The sequence below is a fragment of the Paroedura picta genome, chromosome 8 (assembly GCF_049243985.1).
Source record: "Paroedura picta isolate Pp20150507F chromosome 8, Ppicta_v3.0, whole genome shotgun sequence".
NCBI classification, from domain to species: domain Eukaryota; kingdom Metazoa; phylum Chordata; class Lepidosauria; order Squamata; family Gekkonidae; genus Paroedura; species Paroedura picta.
Genome location: NC_135376.1, coordinates 69,661,153 through 69,687,786, shown reverse-complemented (window position 1 = coordinate 69,687,786; position 26,634 = coordinate 69,661,153). Strand labels below are relative to the sequence as shown.

At 39.2% G+C, this 26,634-nt stretch overlaps 1 protein-coding gene across 6 annotated transcripts in view; it reads right to left on the bottom strand.

Moving 5' to 3' along the window:
• Positions 1-26,634, bottom strand: part of EXOC6 (exocyst complex component 6) — a 104,781-nt gene that overhangs the window by 4,275 nt on the left and 73,872 nt on the right. For all 6 annotated transcript variants that reach the window (XM_077350271.1, XM_077350266.1, XM_077350267.1 and 3 more), the window contains one exon: positions 25,675-25,748. In XM_077350271.1, coding sequence (XP_077206386.1) covers positions 25,675-25,748 — 74 coding nt within the window. The remainder of the gene's footprint in view (positions 1-25,674; positions 25,749-26,634) is intronic.

The following is a 26,634-nucleotide window of genomic DNA, read 5'->3' as shown; positions in this document are numbered from 1 at the left end:
GCCACTGAATCAGGCAGTCTTTTCATCCTGCTGTTGAATTCTCTAGTATAAGCCTTTCTCAACCCACGGACTTCAATGCACTTAGAAGAGCATTTGCTTAGGACCCCACTGTTCTCCAGCTTCTATCATATGCAAAACGCAGAGACGTCAACAGACAAGAGCCCCAAGTACGCAATCATATAATTAAAGCTGCTATCCTAAGAAGCTCCACCGGAAAAGAACAATGAGAAAGTAGAAGTTAGTTCAGCAGCAAACTCTCTCTCTCTCTCTCACACACACACACACACACACACACACACGCACACACAAACACACAAAGAGTACAATTTATACTCACACAGTATCTTCCAAATTTCACAGCCCATGCAATATTCTTTGTAAGAGACTACAGGATAAAATTCATCTATTTTTCTAGCATAGGTTGGTGGTTAGCATACTGACTTTTCTTTATTCCCTACCCTCCAGGCACGATCAAATCACTGTAATGAAAAACTTCATTACAACCACAATACATTTTCCCCCAGTTATGTGAAGCACCAGTGGGACTCAGATCAAATTAACACTGGTGCACAGAGAGTTTTGAAGAAGGTGTCAGAAAAGGGTTTAACAACATTTTTCACATTATGCGGCCAAAAGACAAATGTTCTACATAAAAACATTACCCAGAACATCTCAGCTACACACCATCTGGCAATGAGCCTAATAGGGTCACCCATTTTTCCCTTCCCACCTATAAAGTGCTCCCTAATTTGTTTTGATATTAGCTAGATTAATGACTGCTGTAACAGCGGCTCACTCCAATAAGCTTCCACATGGACACCTCAAATGTAGCAAAACTTTAATTTAATAATGCACAGGTTGGCTACCAACTGCCTTCAGAGAAACTTGAAAAAAGTCATAAATCCATGCTCTAAGCCCCACTGTCCGTCTTCCCCAGAACGCTTAGTCCCTGGTGTACTGTGGGCATATAGGGATGAAACAAAACTCTACAGTCATTAAAAACTGGAATGGCTGAACCACTCCATCCAAGAGCAGCCAGAAGAGTCAGGGATGTGATAAAACACACTATATTGGCACAGTCATCGCTTATTTTTGCAGAAGAGAAATATATCACAGGGTCATTCATCTTAAAAGAACTGCACTCAACAGACAGCTATTTGCGTTCAAAACTTCTAAGTAATCAAAACCAGGGATGTAGAAGCACCTGACTGGTCAAGCCCTCCTCATCTCACCACCAGAACAAAAATTAAAAGGAACTCTTCGTGGTGACAGTTTAGGGGAAACAGTGTGTAAAACGTGAGAGATGTTTGCCTTGAGAAAGTGGCCCAATCTATTCCAAGGGGCCTTCTCTACTTGTCCTCGTTCCCTTCCTTGCTCCCCACAGAAAACCCAGAAAACTACTGTCAGATGATTTGCAATTGAGGGGGCATATTAGCAGGCCAATCTGGTCGCTGTAGGTATTCTCAAAGACAATACCACAGGTGCATTAAGAAGCTAAGTTGTCTGCAGAGGACAGCTGAAAGCTTGTCTGGATACTGGAGCTGCAGTATATCATGAGCTGTACAAAGGCACAGTAAAGCAGCCCCATCGCTCTCCTGTTTTCCTGTGGGATTCACTTTCATGTCATATATTTTTCAATCCAAAGGTGACTAAAATGGAATCAACAAGGAACACTGAGCACTAAGGAATAATTAAAAAAAATACATACAACTGCCAGTGCTGAAGTACTTCATCCTTAATTTAAAAAGAAAAAAAATCTGCCCCGAGCAAGGACAGATATTGCAGCATGGACACACTATGCAAATATGTCCCTGTTTTTGCATAATTTATTCTGTTTCTGCGGGCATGGGGAAAGGTAAGCTCTGCCCCTTTCCAAGCTTCCAACATGCGAGCACAAAAGTTTCTGCAGGGGTAAATAAATTAGTAATTTTCCTTTTAAAAAAATGCAATTTGAAATTCTCAAGCTGCAGAACAATGGCATATACACACAACACCAGCGAGAAAGCAAGAGAGAGAAAGCATAGAAAAACAAGAGCTTTGCGTTCCAAAGGTGCTACACATTCCGTATGAACTACTGGTGCAAGTCAAGCAAAGTGTGACTACCAGCCTTCCCCAGTTCCACACTCAGCTGAATGGCGACACAGCAGTCTCATTAATTCTAGAAAGTTTCTGTTGCCCAACGCTACAGAAGCCAATTTTATGTGCTGCAGAGAACTAAAGCATACAAGCAAATTACATAAGCCATCCAATTATAACTTCCCTCTCCCCTCCTGAGAGCAGGTTCAGGGGTTACGCTGGGATAACTCTCTGTGAGGAAGGAGCCGACAGAACAAGGAATGGGAGGGGACCGCATAGCCTCTGTTCTGCTCGGTAGCATTGTCTATCCCATGCATAAACTGGTGCTCTTTCAGAGGATATGAGTTTATGCTGTGGGCAGGCAATACCTGCACCTGCCTCTGCAAAGGAGTCCTAGCCATTCTGAGTACTGTTTGGTGCCGAGCAGCCATGCTGTCCGTGCAAGTCGTTGGCTAGTCAGAAGCCCAGGTAAGCAGACTAGAAAAGGGCTGATGCAGCCGATTTGAGAAGTATCGTGCGATAGGAATCAGACCTACAGAGCACTCTTCCAACAGCTCATTTGTACATGAATATCTCCCAAAACCCAACTTCTGTTTGCACATTTGAAAAAGTGGATTCAAGCTCATAGTCTGTACTTCAAGAAATCAGCATAAGCCTATTCTCTACCCTTATCAGGAAAACAGTAATAATTTAAAAACATAGGTCAAAGTTATATTACACGACTAAATATTAAAATAATTCACTAAGGGCGATTGGTCTTACAGACAACAGAGCAACCCGGCAATATTCTCTGAGTGGGGATTAAGGCACCACCTGTGACCTCAACATTTTATAATGAGGCTCTCATATGAAAGCTCAGGTGGCTCTTGTGTTGATGGGACGTTTTGCAGCTATGTCCCTGGGTAGGTCTAGATTATCTAGCAACAGCCATTTATTTTGGCTGAAGTTTTTAAAAAGAAACAATTGTTTAATATATTGCTCGCTTGGTTAATGTTAGCACTTAGTGACATCAGAATGGGCCCACCTTCTCCCCTTCACCTGACCTCCCCTCCATCTGAACTTGGGAAATAAAACTAAACCAGGAACATTCTTTTATACAGGTATCTAGTTTTAATTGTTAATCATTTTAAATTATTTTATGAATGGGTTTTAAATGTTGTTAGCCATCCTAAGAATGCTGTCAGAAAGGGGAAGCCTACAAATCTAATAAATAAGAAAATAAAAGTAAATAAAGCAGACCAACGAATAGCTTTTAGAGCAGGGGTGGCTAAACTGTGTTCATGGACTACAATTACCATGATGCTGGCAGGGGATCATGGTAAACAGATTACAAAGGATATATGTATAAATTTAAAATTGTATGAGAAAACATATCAAGTATGTTTTGCATTGTCCCTGAATTAATTATGTACGTTAATTGCAATTCAAGAGTGGTCAAAGAGTTTTTGCACTCTTAGTTTACTAGATTACTGTTCTCAAAATTGGGTGTAGGGGTGGGGAATTATGACCATTATTTTGACTAGAATCTGTTATCTAAGGTACCAAAAATTAAGGTACCATTAAAGGAGAAGAGATGTTAAAGACAGATATACGTATTTTTTTTAACCTATTTGATAAGACATCTGGGAAATTGCTCATTGATTTGGTTAAGACAGCATACTAATTCACTTGCCAGAAGGATAAAATAATCATAAAGGTTACATGTATATGTTAAATACATCTGTATTTATCTATTATATATCCATGTTGGAAGCTATGCAATTACTGAAATACAACATGATTTAACTGTTGTAGAATTTTTCTAATCTGTCTTGAGATGCCATGATGATTCACAATGCATCAGAACTAACACAGTGAACATGTTCATTTCTACTGAAACAGAAGAGGGGTGTAATCCTAGGAGATTTAAATCCTGTAATTAATATAAAGGTGGAACAGGAAAAGAATTTGAAGGCAAGTCCAATCGTAAGGCAGTTGCTTCTGCCAAAAATATACATCAGCTAAGACAATTGCAATTGTTTATAAGGATGGCAAAGGTTTAACTTTAGTAGCTTCTCAAACCTTCTCAAACCTGAGCCTTTGGGGAGGACGGTATATAAATCTAAATAAATAAATAAATAAACAAACTCTGGTACACACAGGGAGGAGGCTATGCAAGCCAGCCCTAGTAGCTTCTCTGTGGCTCCTTACTACGTATTACTCCTTACTCCGTTTCTACGTATTAGTCAGTGCTGGCACACGGGTAGTACTGGACACCTTGACCTCAATGAAGCACAGATTGGGGAGAACACAATGACTGTCCTGAATTGTAAAGCACACTAGTTATACCATTGGCACGATACCAATGGATCACTACAAAGGCAGAATTTTAAAATGATGAATGGCTAAGAGCTTTTTCAATTCTCTGCCAACAATATATCCAACAAGAGACCACTAAACCAGTGCTACTCCAAGCGTAAGGAACAAGAGGGGGGAAATTTCTCACCCTCAAGATGACACTGTTTACTAATTTACTCTCTCCTTATATCTGTACTCTGATGATTTTTGTTCCATTGTTTGAGGAAGGGTGCATGCATATGCAAGCTCATTGTTGGTTTTAAAGGTGCTACTGGACTCACATTTTGTTGTGCTACTTCAGACCAACATGGCTATCTACTTGAATCAAGATGACAAGGTCAGACAAAGTGGCTATTCAGATTATCGTGTTATTTGCTATCACTTTTGGGTTTTGTAGGATTAAACTGAAGTCCAGTAGCACCTTAAAGGCTAATAAAATTTTCCAGGGTATATGTTTTCATGAATTAAATTCTACACACATGTACATGTGCATCTACTTCTAAGTGTTTTGAAAGTACATTATTCAACATGTGCGGAATAAGATACCAGATATGTCAGCTATCTGACAAAGTAAACTTTCACTCATGAGAGTTTATACCCTAGACATTTTTGTTAGTCTTTAAGAAACTACCGGATGTGAATTTTATTCTACTACTACAGACTAATGTGGGGCACTAATGTTGGGATGTGTGTAGATGATGGTAGCTGAGAGTTTGCATATCTAATTTTACATGGCTAAATATGAAAGGTACATTAAAAGAGGTACAAATTTGTTGGAAGTAACTGAAGAATATTACACATTTTAAAATTTAAAATTGCAAAACAAGGCAAAGTATTGCTACATACTGCAGTCACCAAATAAAGGGCTAGAATAAAACTGAATTGCACATATTCTCTGTGCAGATGGAAATGTATTTTCCCTACATTATTGCAGACTTCAATGTCTGAAAATGTAATATATTTTTTTCTGAATATCAAGACCTCTAAATTGACATAAAACTAATTCTGGTATAAAGGTTTCAAGTCTGCAAGAGCAATTTCTTCTTTCATTTATTTGTATCTAATTCTCTGGAATAGTTTGGCATCAGCTGGATCCTTTGGCAATCCATTTATATTGGGACAAATTGTACTGTTGAACATTGTTACAAGTTTGCTGAAATCAAAAATTTTTAGGCAATCTTATTTTTTGGGAGGGATTTGTTCATACAAAAGGGCTTCATAAAGTTATCATCATTTTCTTGTCCTACTTGAATTAAAAGCTGAGATCTCAAACAGCTGCCTGAGATTTTCCCCTTGAATTATACAAGTGGGGAGGGACAAAATCTCAGACATATTTCATAATGGCTAAAGGGTCTTTCCCAAACTCCTCATTTCTGCATTGCATAAAATCAAAGGGAAAAACAGCTTCAAATACTTTTTAAAGGATGGTTGAATCAGGCATTTTCTTGACCTCTCTCATATATTTGTCAACAGGCTTTTGAAGGATACAAGTCTTTTTAGGATTACACTGTTAACTTGGTACACCTTAAAGGAAATTCCCCATCACAAGAGGATAAAAACGCAGATTCAACTGAAGGTTGAATCTGATCCAAGGATCCAGGTCCCCAATCTGAAACCACTTTTTCAGTTTCATATTGCGTTATCACAATTTGTTCATATACAAAGAAAGCAGATATAAATTACTGTACACTATTCATGTATATTTGCTTATAACAGAACTGGTTTAACATTATAGAATAAAGCAAGAATTTTAAGGGACTAAACTTAACTCCTTTAATCGTTGTTTTTTCCTTTGAAGGATGCAGAAGATGCACCATGGAAGGAACCAGAACAGATAATATAATATATATTACATATATACATATATATGTTAGTATCTAAGGGCTTTTATTCTGCTTTTCTACCACAAAGGTACTCTAGGGCAACTATCAAAAATCAGCAAGATGAAACAAAAAGATCAACATCTAATTAAAACAAATCCAGAAACAAACCCCTAAATAATTAGAAAATGTGGTCAGCTTGATTCATATGCTAAACACCTAATGCTTCCAGGAGAAATAGAATTTGGCATTCTTAAAAATCTCTTATGGGAAATGTTATTGTTTCTGTTCAATACTCCAGAGAAAGTGATGCATCAAGGCCTTTCAACAAGGCTTAGAAACAGGAATGAGCCTCACCTCTCTCTTTCACACCAGAACAAACTGTTCACAGTACCTGTAGTAACACCATAATTACATTCTACAGTGGTATGAAACACATTTTGTCTCCTCAAAGCCCCATCCCAACAATCTTCTGCTACTTTGTTAAGTATAAGGAGATCAAGTGCAGCAGACTAATGATCCCAAGAGCCAAGGGGAGAAAAATTTCAGCATGTACAAAGCATGTAAGCAATACACAAATACATGATGAGAATGTTGCGAAAAGAAAATATCTGTCTTCTATCAAGTCAGGAATGATTTCATGTTTAAAACAAAACATTAGATAACACTGTCTACTTCAGTTGCAGTCCGATCTCTGATCCAGTCTTTAGGAATATCCACATCCCTGCAGATCACACATCAAAAACTACTGCAGGGGAATTACATTTTCAGTTAACTAAATTTAACTTGCTACTAAGGGTATCCTAGGACCGTATGAAGCCTCAGGGCTACTTTCAAGAATCTGCAATTAGGAGAAAGTTGTCAATCTGGTATATTTTGATTTTCTAGGAGCAGTTCCCAAGAACAACAGGTACAGCAGTCTTCTGGGTAAATTAGATAGGAACTTCAGAAATGCTATAGCTTCCATGCATAATGAACTTACTTTCTTCATTGTAAAATTCCTGATGTTTCCTGGTGTTTGGAAATGATATCAGTATTCCCAATATACTTTTTCCATGCCATTAATTTAGTCATTATTAAAAGAATACCTAACAAGCTACTAGTTAACTGATGCCACATGTTAAAAGACGACTGTATAAGACTTGGGATGAGGGACAGATCCAGGTCTTGGAACAAACCACCATTTTAAAGCTTCTGCTTGTTTCTAGCACATGCATGCCTGAGAATCTACTTATTGTATCCGCTGCCCAGTAACGAGTTAATTCCTGCTCTTTGGAGGCTCAAGGAGCTAGGGTAGCAGCCAGCCTCAGTATCAAAAGGACAAAAGAATATGTGGGAAGACACTTGTGGGAGGAATTCCTGTAGCTGACCCCACATTACATGGCCCACTATTTGAACCTAACTCAACTCTTCAAATAACCAACTCAGCGATTTTGCTGCAAGATAGAAAAGGGGCATTTAGTCACTCTCTTTGAATAACCTTTGTGCTTCAGGATATCTCTTCCTGTCATTAGATTCTTTCAGTCTCACTTTGAAATGTGCGTGTGTGGGGTTATTTGTGTAAGAGTCAGATTCAGATGATGAATTAGTTGTCACTGAGATTTTGAATGAGCTTCCCTATTATTCTTCAGACGCAGGTCACCTGACAGCCGGTTTTATTGTGATTTTTATTGTTGCACAACGACCATGAGCTGGCTGGCCAAGAACGGCGGTAAACAAATAAACAAATAATAATAATAATAATAATGATAACAACAATAGTAGTATGGTTGGAGTTGGTAGCCCCCAGTTCAAATCCCCACTCTGCCACTGGAAATCTGCTGGATGACTCTGGGCCAGTTATTCCCTCTCAGCCTAGGCTCATAGGTTGTTGTGAGGATGACAACAGAAGACATGAGAAGACAGTAACCCATTCTGGGTCCAAACCACGAAGAAAAATGGTATATAAATGCCTATGTATTGATGTTGAATTTAATTGATAAAGCAGCCACATTCAGTGAGGTCTTACTGCCTGGACCTCTTTGGGATTCAAGATCAATGTGCATCCCATTCCCTGTAGCTGCTTTCTGGAAGAAGAAGACCCGCCCCCCATTGCTATCTCTGGATTGGGAAATCCGTGAAGACTTCTGGGGCAGAACCAGAAGTGGGTAGAATCTGGGGTGGGCCGGGACCTCAATGGAGTATAATGCTAGTGAATCCACCCTCCAAGGCAGCCATTTTCTCCAGAGGAACTGATCTCCTTAGTCTGGAGATGAGCTAGAATTCCAGGGGATCCCTAGGTCCCACCTGGCATCCCTACCCCTTACCCAAATCAATCAGTGGGGAAAGCAAACCAAGACAGACTTGGAGCTTATTAATTATCAGACTAACTGAATTAGTTGTTGTTTTTCAAAGGACACAAACCAGAAACACCCCTGTAGATTAACTTAAATTAACTAAACTGGCAAGTCAGTTTGGACTACATACAGAAAATATTCATGTGTATAAATATTAATCAGAAATATAAGTGAGATGTATGGATGGTTTAGCATGTCTGTACACTGCAGATTTTAAACTTACAAATATGCCATACAACAAAAAGCATTTTGCCTCCAATTAGTTCTGTAGTGCACCAACTAAAGTATTATTAACATAAAGATTACTACATATTTCCTTTGCTCAGAGCCTTTTAATAGACTTGCACGGTCTGTCTGTTATCAGAAAGACATTTCAAAAACTAGTGGTGTTATATTTTTCAATTGGTGAGCTTCCATTTTGGGTTCTTGTTGCCAGCATGCTTGGTAGCAGCCAGCCATATCCTGGACCACTGAAGCCAGCAAGGCATTCTGTACAGAATTCCAAAATGGTCTGAACAGTCTTTTTCTTTCTCCTCCCACAACTTAAAAAATCACACAACAACAACAACTCTGAACCCAATTAAGAGTCCTGGAGATCTGAAAAGCTAGTACACTACATTATGCTATTTTTCTCCATCTTAATATAAAAGTATTACATGGGTTTTGTTTTTTGGCTATTCACACAACTTTCCTTGAACCCAAAATTGTACCATATGCTAAACAGTTTATTAACTTGTAATCAACCAGATACTCCTAGCCCTGATTGCATGTGTAATTACCTTTTGTCAAGTACAATTTGCCTGATAAACATGTCAGAACACTTGCTGCTTAGTCTGTTTCAACAGGTAAACGCTGCCTTTCCACAGCCTTGGGGCATAATTAACAGAGGGAGGGAAAGACACACACACACACACACACACACAGGCTGATTCACGAGGCAGGAGTTCACAGCATGCAACCTGCCAAGTCCTATTTCATGGCCAGCCATGCTTGCCTGAGCACTTATTGAGTTCCAGCCTGCTGTGACAGGGCAAAGATGGCAAACTCTGAGGAACGTTTGAATATGGACTGCCATATGAACTTCAGGGAGGGACAGGCCAAGGCCCATGAAGAACACTTTCAGAGGGGAATAGCAAGGAAAAATTCAAAAACCGTAGCACCTTAAGGACCAAAAAACATTTTCCAGGGTTTATACTTTCAGGAGTGGAGGAGCGAAGCATGGCAGGCATCCCACTAAAGTGCATAATTAAGAACAACAGTGGGAGAGAATCAATTTGAAAATTGACCATTCTGGTACTCTGATCCTTAACATAATTTTGTTTTTACCATACTGCACTAGCGGGATACCAGCCTCCAAATGAAACCTGGGGATCCCCCAGAGTTACCAGTCTCCTGAGATTTGTTCCCCTGGAGAAAATGGATGCTTTGGACTCTATGGCATTGTACCTCCCCATGCTCCAAGCTCTAGTCTCCAGCAGTTCCCCAACCTGAATCTGGCAGCCTTATCTTCCCATCCCCCATTGATGGCTTGCAAGGACTTGGCAAACCCTATCGCACTAATTTCCCCTGTGTTATTTAATTGGAAGTAACAAACTACTGCTTGCTGTGTTCTTTAAAATTTTATGGCACTCTAAACAAATATTAAAATAAAAATTCATTCTCTATATATATGTGAAAGGATAGTGAGAGCACATTAAGGTAACACATGTAAGCATTGCCTTGACCTGGACAGATCAGGATAGCCCAATCTGGTCAGAACTCAAAAGCTAAGCAGGGTGGGCCCTGCTCAGTGTTTGGAAGGGAGACCACCAAAGAATGCCAGGGTTGTGACACAGAGGCAGGCAATGGCAAACCTCTTCTGAGCATCTTTTGTCATGCAAACCTCACAGGGTTGCCATAAGTCAATTGTGACTTGATGGCAAGTCCCCCCTCAACATACAAAGCAATCTTTATGAGTGTGTGTGTGTGTGTGTATTTGAGCAGCACTTCAATCCAATTCACACTTGTTAGGAAGTAGAAGCCATTGGAATAGATGGAACTATTTTCCAGGAAATATGCTTAGGGTGATCGTGCTATTTTCTTTGGCAGGTAACTGGGACTCATCAAAATTGAGAAGATTTTGGCTGCAGCCCAATAAAGCTTGTAAAGTGTATAGCCCTTCACTATGGGGAGCGCAAAAAGAAATCCCTACCTGACCTCTGGATAACCCAAACAGGAGATTAGCCCATTTCCAAGCAAAGTAAGTTGTCACACTGTTAGGCCAATTGCTTCCATTGACATTTTGCATAAACATCTTACGCAGGGTGATCAGAAAGGACTGTTATGCCATTAACTTTTTTTTTTTTTTTACCCCCTTCTTTCTTTCATTCTTTCTTTCTAATACCTAAGCTTTACAGAATAAAGGCCTTTCTGAATTAGGGATAACAAAAGGGTCAAAGGGTCACAAACATTCTTTTAAGTAGGTACAAATCTAAAAAAAAGTTTAAATTCATTGGAAAGTGCAAATTAAAACTTTTTAGTACAAAACTCGGTGCATACCCCTAAATTGCTGAAAGAACCCATCAATTCAGCTTACTCTAATTTGGATGACATGAATACTTATGTCAAAAACTTTAGATTACCGTAGACTGCATTTTTATTATTTACTTTCAAATATTCAAAACCATTCTTCTACCAAACATAAAACATACACACATCCCTATAAAGCTGAAGATTCATGGTTCTTCTAATCGCTTTAAATAGATAAATTGACACATTCAATGTCTTATGAAATATTACCCTAAGCACAATTTTTAAAAAATCCCACAGATTGTTGTTAAAAAATGCTAACTCAAACAAATCCCCTGGAGATAGTATTTAAAAGAACTTGAACAAAACTTCTATTGCTCACACAGTATGCGGGTTCGTTACACAATATTGTAAAATGGTGTTCGTTTTATTTTGGCTTTGATCAGAGATGTAAACAATTCCCTTTTAAGGGTATGAAAGCCTCCTGCTGAGAACTGCGTATTAGCACTAATTATTTAATTGTTTGAATTCAGATATAATTTTCAATTAAAATATTTAAAAGGCTGCGTGATATTTCCTAATTAGCAACTTCTGCTGAGCCAGTGACATCCATTATTTTGATAAAGAAAATCTGTTTCAAATATAAAATATTTCAGAGCTGTTGCCAAACCCATACAAAAACAAAGCTCTATCTCAAACATTGAGCAAGAAAATGCTCCAAAATACAACGGAAAAACCCTTGCTCTTTAGCACCAAAATAAAATATATGGAAGTCAAATCACCATTACAATAGTCTTTAAACTGCCTTCCGTGCTTTGTGCATTTAGGCTTCTAAATGTTGAGATTAAACATCTAAAATGATTTTTTTTAAACCTTTGGTTTGCTCTATAAGTCAGCCAAAGACTAACCTGCCTTTCCATTCTGCATGGTGAAGCATTTGTGCATTTAAAAGCATATTCCTTTGCCAACAAGAGGTGGTCCAATAGACTCACATCTGTTCTGCGTCTCTTATGGGGACTTGCCATGTCATGAGTTACACTAAGCATCTGGGCGTGAGAACTTCTGTTCAAGCACTGGACCCAGAGAATCCATGGATGACTTTGCCTTCCTTTGAAAGCCCCTGATCTTGGAGGGAGGCAAAGGCTATGGACTTGTGGAAGGCAGAACTATAAAAACCCTTGTACCACACTGATCGCCAATCACTATACACCAGACCCCAGACAAAATTTACAATGCAGTCCTCAGTCACTGTTTCATTGTAGCTGTTCAAAACAAGTTCAAATATATAGCTGGTATGCATTCTGCTGTCCTTCTAGGACAGCATTTTAGGGATGCTAAAGCCTTCCTGTAGGATGCATTTTGCTGAGCGGAGGCAGACAAAACATGTGCCATCAATTTGACAAGCAGCAGTCTTCAGACACGCCATTGAAGGCAATATTAAGACTGAGTTATATTTGAAAGTGACAGGTGCATTCACAGGTGCTATTCAAAGCTCTTTTCAGAGGAGATAAAAAGCCATTTGTTTTGAGCAGCAGGTTCTGGAAAGGGTACCGCGATCTGCCTCCAACCTGAATTTGAGGGATTTCCTGAAAGACACTAACAAAAAAATTGCTTAGGGCTCTTTCTTCCCTTTTGCTTGGTCTACTGTATCTGGCTCGCAGAAGACGGGCTATCCCAGGAGGAGGTGGATCTCTGCACATGTGCCGAACAACAGCCACACCACACTGTTTTTGCTCAGCACCCAGCGCTGGTTCGCTGCCCAAGCAACCAAGAGGACTCCCTGAGGCGCTGGCAATGCTGATGGGGCTGGAAAGAAGAGAGAAGGCAGCAGGCTTGGCAGACGCCTGTCACTGCCTTTGAGGCCCATGCAGCTGCCAGGTGGCTCCGAGGAAAAGCCTTGAGGTGTGGCTGCATCTCTAGAACAGTGGCTTGCTCATACTGACTCTGCCCAAGTATATCACTCCTCTCTTCTCCCTCTTCTGTTATTGGCACACAAAATCCTTCACTACTTTTTTTTTTTTGGTACTTGGGCCAAGAAGGTTGCACATCCCACTAGTGATAGGAGAAAATGCTGTGCTGAAGAAGACAGCTCTGCCACTCAAGGGAGCTCTTTTAAACCAAACCATTAAAATCTGTGGATGACAATGCAACACTTTTTCTTTAAAAGCAAAGTCCAGTAGCACCTTTAAGATCAACAAAGATTTATTTAAGGCGTGATCTTGAATAAATCTTTGTTGGTCTTAAAGGTGCCACTGGACTCTGATTTTGTTGTGCTACTTCAGACCAACATGGCTACCCACTTGAATCTGCTTTCTCTTTAGGTGTTGCAAATTGTTGGGAAGGAAGCACATCTCCTTTTCAAAGCTAACCAAAGTGAACTGATCCATGGCTTGGCAAGGCGTGTTGCATGTAAGTGTGCAGATGCATTCCTTCACTGTTCATGTAAAGTGCTGCTTGAAGGACTCCCACGTTCCAAGTGAAGTACCTAGTCTTCACAGTCTTGATAAAAAGTATTAAAGCGTATGTTTACAAAAGGACTCACAATAGAGAGAACCTTAGAAAGAAATTGCACCAGCTCATGACTTATGACAGAAACTAGCTGGCATTTCTACATGCCCCAGGTGAGAGTCAAAATGAAATAGAATCATTCAATATGGACACACATATGGGACAGGAAGGGAAAACTTTCTCTTCTTATGATTTCTCCAAAAAAGAAGAGCTGCCTTGAGGAAAATTAATAGGTGCAAGGATTATGACACATAAGCACTAGACCAAGTGATTTGGACTTCTGTCTAAGTCCAGCACTGGTCAGGTACAGAAGCTGCTCTTTAAATTCCAAAGGTTCTCTTCAACCAGGGATGATTTACAATGCTGACAAATTGTTCCAATACATCAAACACACCCAAAACATATCACATTATTTACAGCTAAAATTTATTCTAAGGCTTTCGTTGCTGGTGTCAACAGAACTGAACTTCTGAAGACTCCATGAAAAATGAGGAAAAGTTCATTAACATTGATTTTGTTTTTTTAATATGCTGCAGTGAAAGCCATTAAAAAAACCTATTTAAATGTTTTACTCATGTATTATGTTTGAACAAAAAGGCATCCTTTAAAGACATCTGTTTCAAATTGGCATCCCTATGTGAAGATATTAGCTGTCACTATAATGGGGATATAATCTCTCACACATTTGTAAATGTATATAAATATGTAAACTCAAGGGTTATGACAGCTGAACTGCAGGGAATAGCTGCTTTGCTCAGGAAAAGCCAAAAAATATTTGAGTTTATTTTAATCCTTCACAACCTAAACTCTTCCAAAGGGCAGGCTGTTTTTTCTTAAATCTGGACCTTGAAGTAAATTCTTAGAGATTCCTGGTCTTGTTACATTCATTAATAACCCCAAATACATATATTTTAGGATTTCAAATGGATTTAGGACACATATAGGGTAGTAGGGGGAAGATGTGTGCTAACAGAAAGTCTATGTACAACACAACTGACTTTGCAAGAATAACCGGGATAATCCCATTAATGTTTTTCAATATCCAGCATTTTTATTTATTTATTTATTTGTTTGTTTGTTTATTTATTTATTGGAAGGAGGTGCCTAAACAGTTGTGAGGGTAGCAAGATTAAGTACAGCAGACATCCTTTAAACCTTTGGCAGTTCTGAATACATACAGACACAAAGAAATTGAGTTTCAATATAATGCCTACTTTCTCATCATTAAAAGTAAACGGGAACATGGGCAAATGAACTGTCTTTTTGAGTTTAGAGCTTGAAAAGGAGCCGTCTGGCAGACACTCAATGTCTCCAAAGGGCAAGGGTTTTGGCCAAGCCGTTCCTGCGTCGCCCGTTTACCCTGAACACAGAGTCCTTTTAGACAAAATGCCGAACAACAGCAGTGATAAAAATTGGGTGGATTAGAAGTTGTACATCATTCAGATTGTTAGGTTGTTCAAAATTTACTATGGAAGGAGTATACAGAGGTTACACAAGCATATTTCATCTTCTTGTTTAAGAATGCCACACCAAATTGTCTCAAAAAAAATATGATGCCCCAAGTGACATCTCTATTTAATTTTTGGTTCTTGGGTTTTTTTAATGGTTAAAGTGGGAATTGTATTTGTGAAAACTGTTGTAAAACCCATTTAAATGCTGTAGTATGTTCAGTTCCTCTTCTGAAATATTACTGAGAATGGATTGCTTTACTACAGCTATGGAAGAAATGCTATTTATTTTTGTCTCACAACTCCAAATTGTACTTTGGTTAACTCTGTCACTAAAAAGAAACACAAACAGCCTACAGGGACAAAATATTTAGCAACACTTAGAAATGGTAGATTTAAATTCTACTTTTGGTTAAGTTTTTTTTTATTACAGATATATCAGTTCCTGATATTTTTGCACAGCGCGTACAAGTCTTACTCCAAACATAACAGTTCAATTTGCTTGGATGAAAGTCCATTTCAGTCCAATTCATATATTCTTTCTGCAAAAAAGACACTGTTCTGTATGTAACTGTTTATATGTATACATCAATTTATGTACAATAAAGGTATTAAGCTTTTATAATCCAGACATTCTGTTTATTATTTTCAAAAGGGGAAGAATACTTTTTGGGGGTGTCATTTTTACCAGAAACTAAGAGCTATGACAGTATCTGATCCAAGACAGGCATGTTAAAATAGGTGTGCTTGAACACTGTACAGGTTTTTGTTTCTCCTTGAGTAAAAGTGCTCTTCATCCTCCCAGAGCAGTCAGAAACACAGAAGCAAAGCTTTTAAACTTGAAGGCTTAAGCACTGAGTACTCTGGGACATGAAAAAGAGGGGAAGAAGAAACAAGGAATTGTTGAGGCAACAGAGGTATCCTTGAAGACAACACAAACCCATCTGCTCAAACCCATCAGAAATCCACTAAAACATTCTGCTGCTTTCTTCATACTTTCCCCCACAACCCATTTTTGATTGGTAGTAAAAACATTCTTCATAATAAACCAGTGTGCAGTTATTTTGTTTTCATGATATTTGTTCTGTTAACTTCCACACTAACATTCATCAAACTTTGTTCATTACTTAACCTCTATGTCCTTTCTGCTGACCCTCCAGGATTACTGGTTAAGCCACTGAATCAAACAGACTGCTGGACTAGAGGGAGCACTGATGACCCAGTTCAGCAGGGCTCTTATGTTCTGGACTAAAATTACTTTTGTTAATATTTCACACAGCACTAAGCTGGAAAGACAGTGGTTTTAACCTCAAGATTTGAAAGTGGTATCATTCCATGACGAGACAACAACAGATTGTCCCTTACGAGTTCCATCAATAGATCTAATTTTCAACAGGACCAAATTGGTGAATATTTAAATCCAGAGACTGGAGACATGAACAGACAAGTATTTCTTCAGACCTAAGAAAAGCCTCAGAAAAATCTAACATCTTTAAAATACACATGTATTGGGAGGTTATCTTGCCCCCAAAATAACAGAAACCATTTTAAGAAACAAACAAAGTTTTAAGAAACTTCAACTAGCTAAGGCTATCAATAGTAATTCCTAGACATTTGGGGGTGATGCCCAGGAAGGGTGGGAATTTGGGGAGGGGAGCTCAGTAGAGATGTGATCCTTGTTCTGGTATGGAAGCTCATTGGGTGACCTTGGGCCAGTCACTGTGCAGCTGGGTGTGGCTCAGCCCAATAGCCAGACCCATTGTGAATTCCCCAAAAGAGTAGCTGTCAGGAGCAAGAAGGAAAAGTTGGGGGCAGAAAATGGTTGGATAGCTTGTAAGTTGGAAGATCAGATAAAGCAGGAAAACAGGAGAGGCTACACGGTCTTCTAAGGGAAAGAGGAAAAATGGGGATGGGAAAATGAAATGCCCCCCCTGCAAGTCCTTGTAAGTTTCCCATTTGTAGCATGATCATTTTGATAAAGAAGCAAGTATTGAATTCTCCTGTCAAATCAATTTATTACATGCTATGGGACAGTCTAGAATGGCAGTCTCCAAATAATCAAATGTTCAGTATGTGCCAATTGTAGAGGTCAACATGATCAAAATTTCCTTCCCCCCTCTTTCCCAAAAATGTTTTCCCCTCAAATTTCTTTTACCTTAGAATAATGTTCCCCAGGTAAAATTTTTAAAATACCTATATAGATTGAGACCATAGTTTTAAATGATCTGTGCTCTATAGTTTTGCCTGTCTTTAAAAAATCTGGTTTTATTTTTTTGTTCTGCATTGAAGTCTTTAATTGTTTTACTGTAAATTCAATATAATTTAATTAAACAAGTTTGTTTGATTTTTCTAAAATAAAAACACATGGTTTGGGGGATTTTAGAGAATCTATAGGCTGTTTTTCTAATCCAAAAATTTTCACATGACACATAAATATACAGTACAGTGCAAATTATTTTCAGGTAGAAGTCATGAATTTTCTAATACCTGCACAAGGTAAAGGTATCCCCTCCTGTGCAAGCACCGAGTCATGTCTGACCCTTGGGGTGACGCCCTCTAGGGTTTTCATGGCAGACTCAATACAGGGTGGCCTTGCCAGTGCCTTCCCCAGTCATTACCGTTTTATCCCCCAGCAAGCTGGGTACTCATTTTACCGACCTCGGAAGGATAGAAGGCTGAGTCAACCTTGAGCCAGCTGCTGGGACCGAACTCCCAGCCTCATGGGCAGAGCTTCAGACAGCATGTCGGCTGCCTTACCACCCTGTGCCACTAGAGGCTATATAGCATACACCAAAAGCTACTTTTTAGTATGTCTGAAGCAACTGCTATAACAACTATAGGGATGTGCAACTTCCCTGTAGGAGAATGTCAGGAACTGGAACAACATATCTTGGAGTGTAGATTCTCTCTCTTCATTACTTGTTACTCAAAAGAACTTTGCTTTTAATGATGTCCTGTCATATTATTCTCACAATTATTCTGCCTTCTTCAGTTTGCTAACTGAAGTACACATAGATTAAAACAACAATAAACAAGTAATTTCAGTAATAGAAAAGTCAGTAAACCATCATTAGAGAATCTTGCCTTCCCCATAAAGGGCAGAATTATAGTTACTAGTCAACCATCTTGAATCAGCGGCCACTAGCTTGAATTCTTTGGCCATTATGGGTATCGAAAGATGCTGAATAGTATGAACTAACTGTTTCTGATACCATTTTGTCAGGCTTCTTGAGACAATGGATATGCAAGCAGACTACTGCCCAATGATTTGATGCATCACAGCATTCCCCTCTCATAATCCATGGCACAAAGATAGCCTTCTCAAATGTGGCTGTAAGGTGACCCTGGCCATCCCGCCCCCCTGCTTACAGATGCAGCTGAACATCCCCCGGGGGCACACAACATTGTGGACCTGAGTGACAAGGGTAAAGATTTCCCAATTTCTTCCACATTGCAGGCCTTGCAAACTGACTTTACTTCAGTTTTATCAGCAACAATGTTTAATTGGCTCTTTCATTTCTAGTTCCCAGGCTATTGCTAGACACTAATTGTACAGTGATCGCCACAGGAACTGCTCTTAATTTAAAAAATACATTTGGGCTTCAGTAGCAGCCCATATCTCCATAAATGGTCCCTGAGTTGCCTCATGCAGAGGTTACATATAAAAAGAGACGGGATGGATCCTTACTGGACACCATACAGAAGTTACGGGAGAACGACCCAGCACCTGCCCAACTCTGAGAACAAGGCGAACCGTTCCAGACCAAGGCCTATATCACAGTGTTCCGCCAATATGTGCATGTGTACTGATGCTTCTATAGCCTTTGCCAACTCACAGTAAATAATTCTAGCATCTGACTCCTCCTGTTCTTTTACAGTCATACTAACTATGGTCAATAATTATTATTTGCATTTCAATTAGGCTATTTATATTCACTACCTTCTCTATACAGCACTCTGTCCTCTATCCAACCAGCATTCTGATTTATCCATGATTTTAGTTTTACCCATGCCTTTGAGATCAATGTGAACTTGGAAGGGTATTTTGGTATTTTGCCACTTAAACTAGATTAGTTAACTTCAATTACTTTGACTCTTTTGACTTGTCACTGTACCCAAAGTAGAAATATTTTGCTCTAGTGATGGAGAAAGAATTTAATCATTCAAACCTGCTGTGATTTAAAGTGCAGGGCAGGGGTGGGACACTCTTGCTACTCAGATTTACTTTAACAGCTACTTTGAAATATCATCCATTCCCAACAAATAATCCTTTGCTAGCTTCTTGTGTTCCTTAAAACCATATTATTCTAACCCTTTATTGATTGACTGCATCCATTATCACTTGGAAGCAGTGTTAATCCCTCAGTAATTAACACCTTCATTAGAGTAATTTGAACTGAAAAGAAGTTTAAGGTGTATTATTGGCTTAGTTAAATTAAGCTTACTGGGAATAAATTTTACATCATTTGAACTTTCAACTTCTCTCACCTGAGTATTTCTAGTTTGGCAATGATATACTGGGGAAGGGGGAATGGATCAAACTTCATAGAGTGTGCTTCATTAACTGTAAACTTTAATCTCTCCAAAATGTCCATGATTTAGACTGCTCTTCTGAGTTTTCTAAAAAGGAAAGGGCAAATGAGATGAAAGACACCAAGAGATCAAAGGTTGACTAGTCTTTTTAAAAACACAAACCTGGCTTTCTGGACAAGGGAAACAGGGCTGAGCTGCTCTGTTTGTACTACGGCAAGATATCTGATAGACTATTACACAGGAAATAATTACTTAAATGGGAAAATTGGCATTGCACAATAGGAAGGGAAAACAGATTATAAGCCCATAACAATGGGACAAATACCATAGTAAGTAAGAAGTCTAAAGACTAGGCCAAAAACGTTTTTCTGAGAACCCAACATCAGTAAATACATAAATGCAACTCCCACAATGGCTGGCAAACATGTGAACTTGGCTAGGGAATTATATGGCATTCTTTTCACACACTTTAAAAGAACATGAAGTGAAGTCCTCCTCAAGGAATGGCCTGTGATCTGCCTTATCATGCAGCTGACCTCTCCTCTTCATGGTATTGGCTTTCTCCATCTCTATTACATAACTTGGACATTGTGGATGCTGAAGCTCTCAACACATAACAACAAATCTGAAAACTTATACCCAGACTGCATCAATTCTGCATATGTGGAGAAAGCACACTTTAATTACTTAAATGAATTGAGAGCCAGCATGGTATAGTGGTTAAGGAGCAGGAGACTCTAATTTGGAGAACCAAGTTTGATTCCTAACTCTTCCACATGCAGCCAGCTTGGTGACCTTGGGCCAATCACAATTCTCTTAGAGCTGTTCTCTCAGAGCTCTCTCAGCCCCACCGACTTCACAGAATGTCTGTTGTAGAGAGAAGAAGGATAGACGATTGTATGCCGCTTTGAGACTCCTTTGGGTAGTAGAAAGCTGGAAAAAAACAGATCTATCTATCTATCTATCTATCTATCTATCTATCTATCTATCTATCTATCTATCTATCTATCTATCTATCTATCTATCTATCTATCTATCTATCTATCTATCTATCTATCTATCTCTTCTCCTCCCTGAAAATTATCCCTTCATAAGAAACTAGAATAGTAGGGACAAGACTAAGTGGAAAGATTTCTAAATTCTATATGCAAGGAGTTTTTGATACCAGAACTGATCAATGTTGTGACCAGTGTTGACCAAGAATAGTTTAATCATGCTTATCTGCACACCTATAGTACAACCCTAAGCCAAATTACACATTTCTAAACTCATTGGTTGAGAAAGGTGTAACTCTACTTAGGAGGTGGGAAACAGCCTGGTATTGCCCAATCTTTTCAGATCTCAGAAGCTAAGGAGGATTGATGCTTGGAGCCAAACCATCAAGGAGGAGTTTGCTTATCACTTGCATTGAAAGCCCCCTGCTGGGGTTGCCATAAGAGTTGTCAAGTTGCAAGGGACTTAAGCACATAACTCTGAGAATGGCACTGCTAGTTTGGTGTAGTGGTTAGGAGTGCAGACTCCTTCAGGTAGAGAAAAGCAGCATAGAAGAACCAACAACATCAACAGCAACAACAACTCCTCCTCCTCCTAATATGCCAACTTATTGCAATTAATGTACAGTTTAAGAGTTTTTAAAGGCTTACACATAATTATCAGCTCAGATCTTTTAACAGAGAGAGCAGAAGGTGCTCCTACAGGAATTTAAGACCAGTTAATATTTGCCCTCCATTACATACACACAAAAAGGGGGCTCAAGACAGCTCCTGATAAAATCCATGTTTGATGCAAACGTCAATCGATTTCAAAGAAAGCAATTAATAAAGATAATAACTATGTAATCGTTATTTCTGGCTGTCTTGTGTTGCTGACATAAAATGGCGATCCAGCGTATAGCTGTGAACATAGGAAGTCTTTAACGGACATGCCAAAATTCACAGTTCCCCCTGAACTTATTGTGGTAGTTCCAATTCAGTATCCCTCTCTTCCTTTCAAGCCACAAGCCAATTTGCTTGGGGAGCAGAAGAAAGAGGACAAGGCTCATAACCTATAAAATCAACACCACAAATACATGCAAGAGAGCTTATACCCCAGCTTCAGTGAGCATAGAAGTTTTCTATGTGATTAAGAATGTCTGTATTCCTCCTAATGTGTAATTGTATTCTCTTGAAGCCATATGTTTCACTCCATTTATATTCTAGGAACAACAGTTTCCAGCTCAAAGATTTGGATATACCACAAATACATCATCCACGGATTTTTTGTTCACTTCTACAAACTGATAAATGCTGTCCCCAAACAATCACCTTTGTCCTCAAATATAAAGGTGTCTGCTAAGCTGCTCTCACTTATTTCTGTGGGGTTTGAGTAAAGTTCTACCAGGCCACTTCAATGGACAAGACAACACTGTATTTGTTATTTAAAAACAGAAACAACAAAAAAACATGGTGTAGGAAAAGAGTTTCACTCTGCCGAGAAAAAGAAATGGGGATTGTCTCAAACAATTTTAAAAATAGCAGCCATTCATCACAACAAGACCTTTTGAAAACAAACTTTAAATTTCTCTCTCCTTGCAACAGGAATCCCCACAGCACGTCCCATCTGGAGACAACTGCTACAAACAAACCGGCTTAGACATTCCAAGTCTAATTAAATCATTTACTATGAAACACACTTCATGGTCTATTTGCAGAGAAAGGTATTTTTCTCGCTAGGTGGACTGTAAGAGTGCAGGATACATAAAGCATTGGTGGGTTTGGGGTTTTGTTTTTTGTTTGGGAGAAGTCTTGGCCTTTGGAAAGCAAGCTCGTGCTCAATTTACTGAACTTTCCCTCTTGTTGTTGTTCTGAATATGGGGTGGGAAGCTGTAAGCCAGGCTTTCTCAACCAAGGTTTCATGAAACCCTGCAGTTTCTTGATGGCCCTGGGTTTCCTGAATGGATGGGAGTTAGTTAACTTTTTATATATTTCTAAATTTGTTAAACATTTATCAAGAGATATGATCATACATAGTCATGTTGACCTGTTCCCTCACTCCAAAATGGCCAGTGATGGACCTGGAAGGGCCCTGGGTGGGCTTGTACACAGCTATGCTTCCCAACAATATTCTACAAAGCCAGAAGAATGTTTCAAGGGGTTCTCAGTGGTAAAAAAAGTTGAGAAAGGCTGCTCTAAGCATATGTTCTAACCATGGAATAGTAGCTAAGGGCCATCTACTACATTATTCTCAGACTGACAGAAATGATGGAACCTGGCAGAAGAGCCTATGCCATCTCTTTCTTAAAGGTTTTGATTCCAGGATCCTTGTCCTGATTTCTGGTGTTTATAAAAGGAACATGTACAGCATCACAGAAGCAGAACATGGACCGACGAATTATTGTGCTACAGAGATGGCCTAAATCGAGACATTTCCTATGCAGCAGGGCTTTCCATGTAGGAAATGTTATCACATCTTGAAAAAGCCCCAAGTATTTCTTCCAAATACCAAAGCTTTGTAGCTAGCTATCGTGTGTGTTACATTTATTAATTGTGGCAGAAAGCGGCAGCATATACTGCCCTGTTCTTGCTAATCTCACACAATGTCGTGAAATCACAGAGAGGGAATAAGCTGTTGTTGAGATAACTGGCTTCCATTAGTAAGCATGTGATTGGCAGGATGATAAAGTCTTTTCGCTCACAGGTCAGCTACTTTTTAAAAAGAGGGCAATCCTGCTGATCCATCTTTTAGCTACGGTCTCTCACTGAGTCCCAATTCTCTTGCCATTTAGCTTTGATATGGTTCAAGCTTTTCCCCTTGTATCAGCCTCTACCTGTCATCAGCTACTCTGTACCGAACAGCAAATATCAGGAGTTTGACCTCAGGGCACAGCCCGGGTGGGCAGGTAAGACCTGGCCGTTGGACCGACTTCCTTATCTTTCATATCCTGCAATTCATGAAACAGTATCAAATTCAAACTAAAAAACAGAAGCATGACCTCTTATGAGAACTTTCTGAAAAAGACACTGCTGCCTTTCTAAGTAGGCTTGAAAAGAACTGTCATCTGCCCTATTAGGAAAGAAACGGATCATAAATAGAGAGGAGAAAAGAGTGCTGAATCCTTACTAAAAACTAAATGTAGCTCTTTATAAAGAGTTCATATCGCCGTGATGAGTTGCTGGGGAAGACAAGAAAAGGAAGGCAGATATTTACGTTCTGCTAAGGAAAGCTCAATAAAACAAAGCGAGTTGTATGAGGTTAGCTATTATTATCATCTGGAATGCACTACTTTTTAACTGCACTGCTGGACCCCTCACCTGCAGACAAGCAAAAAACGCTGAAAACGTTATGTCATATTTAGTAGTCACACAATCTTCTTCAGTACGTTAACTGAGAATTATCACTGCAATCTGACTCACAGAGCAGTTGAGAGCATCAACCCAATCTAAGCCAAGGTTTTAAACCCATTAATAGAGCATCTATGGAAGCGGGATAATAATAAACAAATGTTGTAATGGGAAGGGAACCAAAAGATGAATCCCAAGTAAGGAACACTTAGATTTTTCCTGTGTTCTTGCCCTTACCTACCTAAGGGGTCTTGTATAAACAATCTCAAGTAACATTTGTGTCTAAAAAAATGTTTAGGATAGGTTATATTTTAGAGAATAGAGGTTGTTTTTAATTCTGGAATAAGTTAACCTAAAAAGATTTTTTTAAAAAACAAACGGGTCCCTTTTGAACATCAAATGGTCACTTTTGAACGATTTCTTACTGGTTATCTTATCCACACATTTATTCACACATATCACCACACATTTCCAGGGAACTATGTTGCAAAGGTATTAAATCATCTAGTCACTATTTATGCATCTGTAATAACAGCATAATTATTCCAGTTTACAGCTGTATAAATACATGATATGCATACATTGACCACTAAGAAGATATGCTATACACAATCTTTTGCTTATCGAAATTCTAGACTTTAAGGGATGGAATATTTGCTCCCGAAACTACACTGTCTAGGAATGTCTGAAACCTTAACCAAAACATAATTTCATCTGCATATGCAATGCAAAGCATAAGATTTATCTTGCTGGAACAGACCAAGGGTACATCTAGACCGGCTGTTGATGTTCAGCAGTGGCCAATCAAATGGCTTTGGAAGCATGCAACAAATGACATGGAGCCAGTAGCTAACATTTCACTCCCTAACATTTCAGAGGTATGCTGTCTCAACCCATGAATGGTCCATTTAATTATTGAGACTAAGACGTGCCAATAAACCGATCTTCCATGAGCTTCCATGCATTCTATGGTAAGGATAAATTCCCATAATTGGTAAATAAAAACAAATCCACCCATTATTTCCCCTCTTTCCTCTTTTTGCCTCCTCTATCAGCAGCCACTGCTGCAGACACAGTAAACACAGCCATGAAGGAAGGAAGGGAACTGTTCCCATAACAGGAGGGAAAGCAGCCCAAACAAACCTGTGTGATACTGACTTAAATGAATGCTTTTGCAACAAAATGAAAATGCAATTGCTGAACACTTTTGATAGATCGGAGACAAATTCAGCCTGCTGCTGCTGTTAGACTGGACATAGAAAAACAAATCAGCCATAAGGGTGCAAAAACACAGAAGCAACCACCAGTTTTTTTAGAAGTTTAGAAATGCTGCACCCAACTGATACAGGGATGCAGAAAGTAGAAATAACTGATTCAGAGAGTGAGAGAGAAAGAGCACATATACTTATCTTTATAATGGAGAGCGTCATGGGACAAATTTAATTGTTATATTGTGACATCTTTTACATTGACAAAGGAACCTCAGCAAATACCTGTCCTATCAAACACTGGGTTATAATTAATATTTATTATTATTGATGATAGTAACAGGAGGTTTTCGGCTGGAATCCCAATAGCTACACTGCAGCTTTCCTGGTTCTCCTTTCCACTTTAGCAGCGAATGTTCACATTACACCACTCCTGACAATCAAGGACCCACCACAACTGCATGCCAAGTAGTTGAGGGGAAACGGCTCATAGCCCGTTCTGCTCATCACTCCTACTGACCACAGGGCAGTGATTAAATGAGATACAACAATAAGTAACCAGAGTATTAGAAACATCTTACTTGTCTGAGGTCAATGAATGCTAACTGCAAGGTTTCTCCTTGGAATCCAGGTACTGGCTCAGAACTTGCAAACACTGGAAAACAAGCAAGGAAACAATAAATGATTGAGTTGATTTGAGTCAGCAAATTCCTTTCCCGCTAATTCCTTTCCCGCTATAGTGTGGGTTGCCATTACCTATTAGGTTAGTGGCACTTTAAGGACAATCTTCTAGCACATATTCACTGATATATATCCCAATGTTTTAGCACTGGACACGGCGCAGGAGATCTAACAGTGCTAACAGTAGATCTAATAAGTCTGTGGAAGAAGAGAATTGCCTGACAGTGACATTTTTAAAATCTTCTATCATATTTTCAATGACAGTTATGCAAGAATGTTGTACTAAAAACATTTAGGTCTATCCTTGAAAAGTAAAATGCCAAACTCTTAGATTAACAGTGGGGCATTCTAATATAGCAGCCCAGGACTCTAACTAATCTGATGAAAGTCCTTACCCGGGAAGTAAAACAGTATAATGCTAAACCTGGAACAGTCTGTCAACATACTGTTAACATCCACTTTTGTTAGAATGTTTGTATGAAAACTCTTCCCCTTCCTCCAGCCCAGGGTTCCCAATCACAGTATCATGGTGCTATATGGTACCATGAGGGCACCTTAACCATATCGCAGCATGGCGGTTTTTAAAACAGTGGGTGAGAAGAGCCCTCCCATCCTGTGCTTGCTGTTTCTGGCTCCAAGCATAAAGGAAAAGTCTTTTTTTTTCTTTTCTAAATTGTATCCTGAATTTGGCATGTTGACCCACCTCCCCCTCAAAGTGGTCAATGATGGGCCTGGAGGTGGGAAAGAGAGGTGCCTCAGCCATTTAAACCTTTGCTGGCCAAAGCTCTTCTCATGTACTTCCACAATCAAAAGTTTGAAAAAGGCTACTCTAGCCTAATGTCAATAAGAGACTGAGGGTA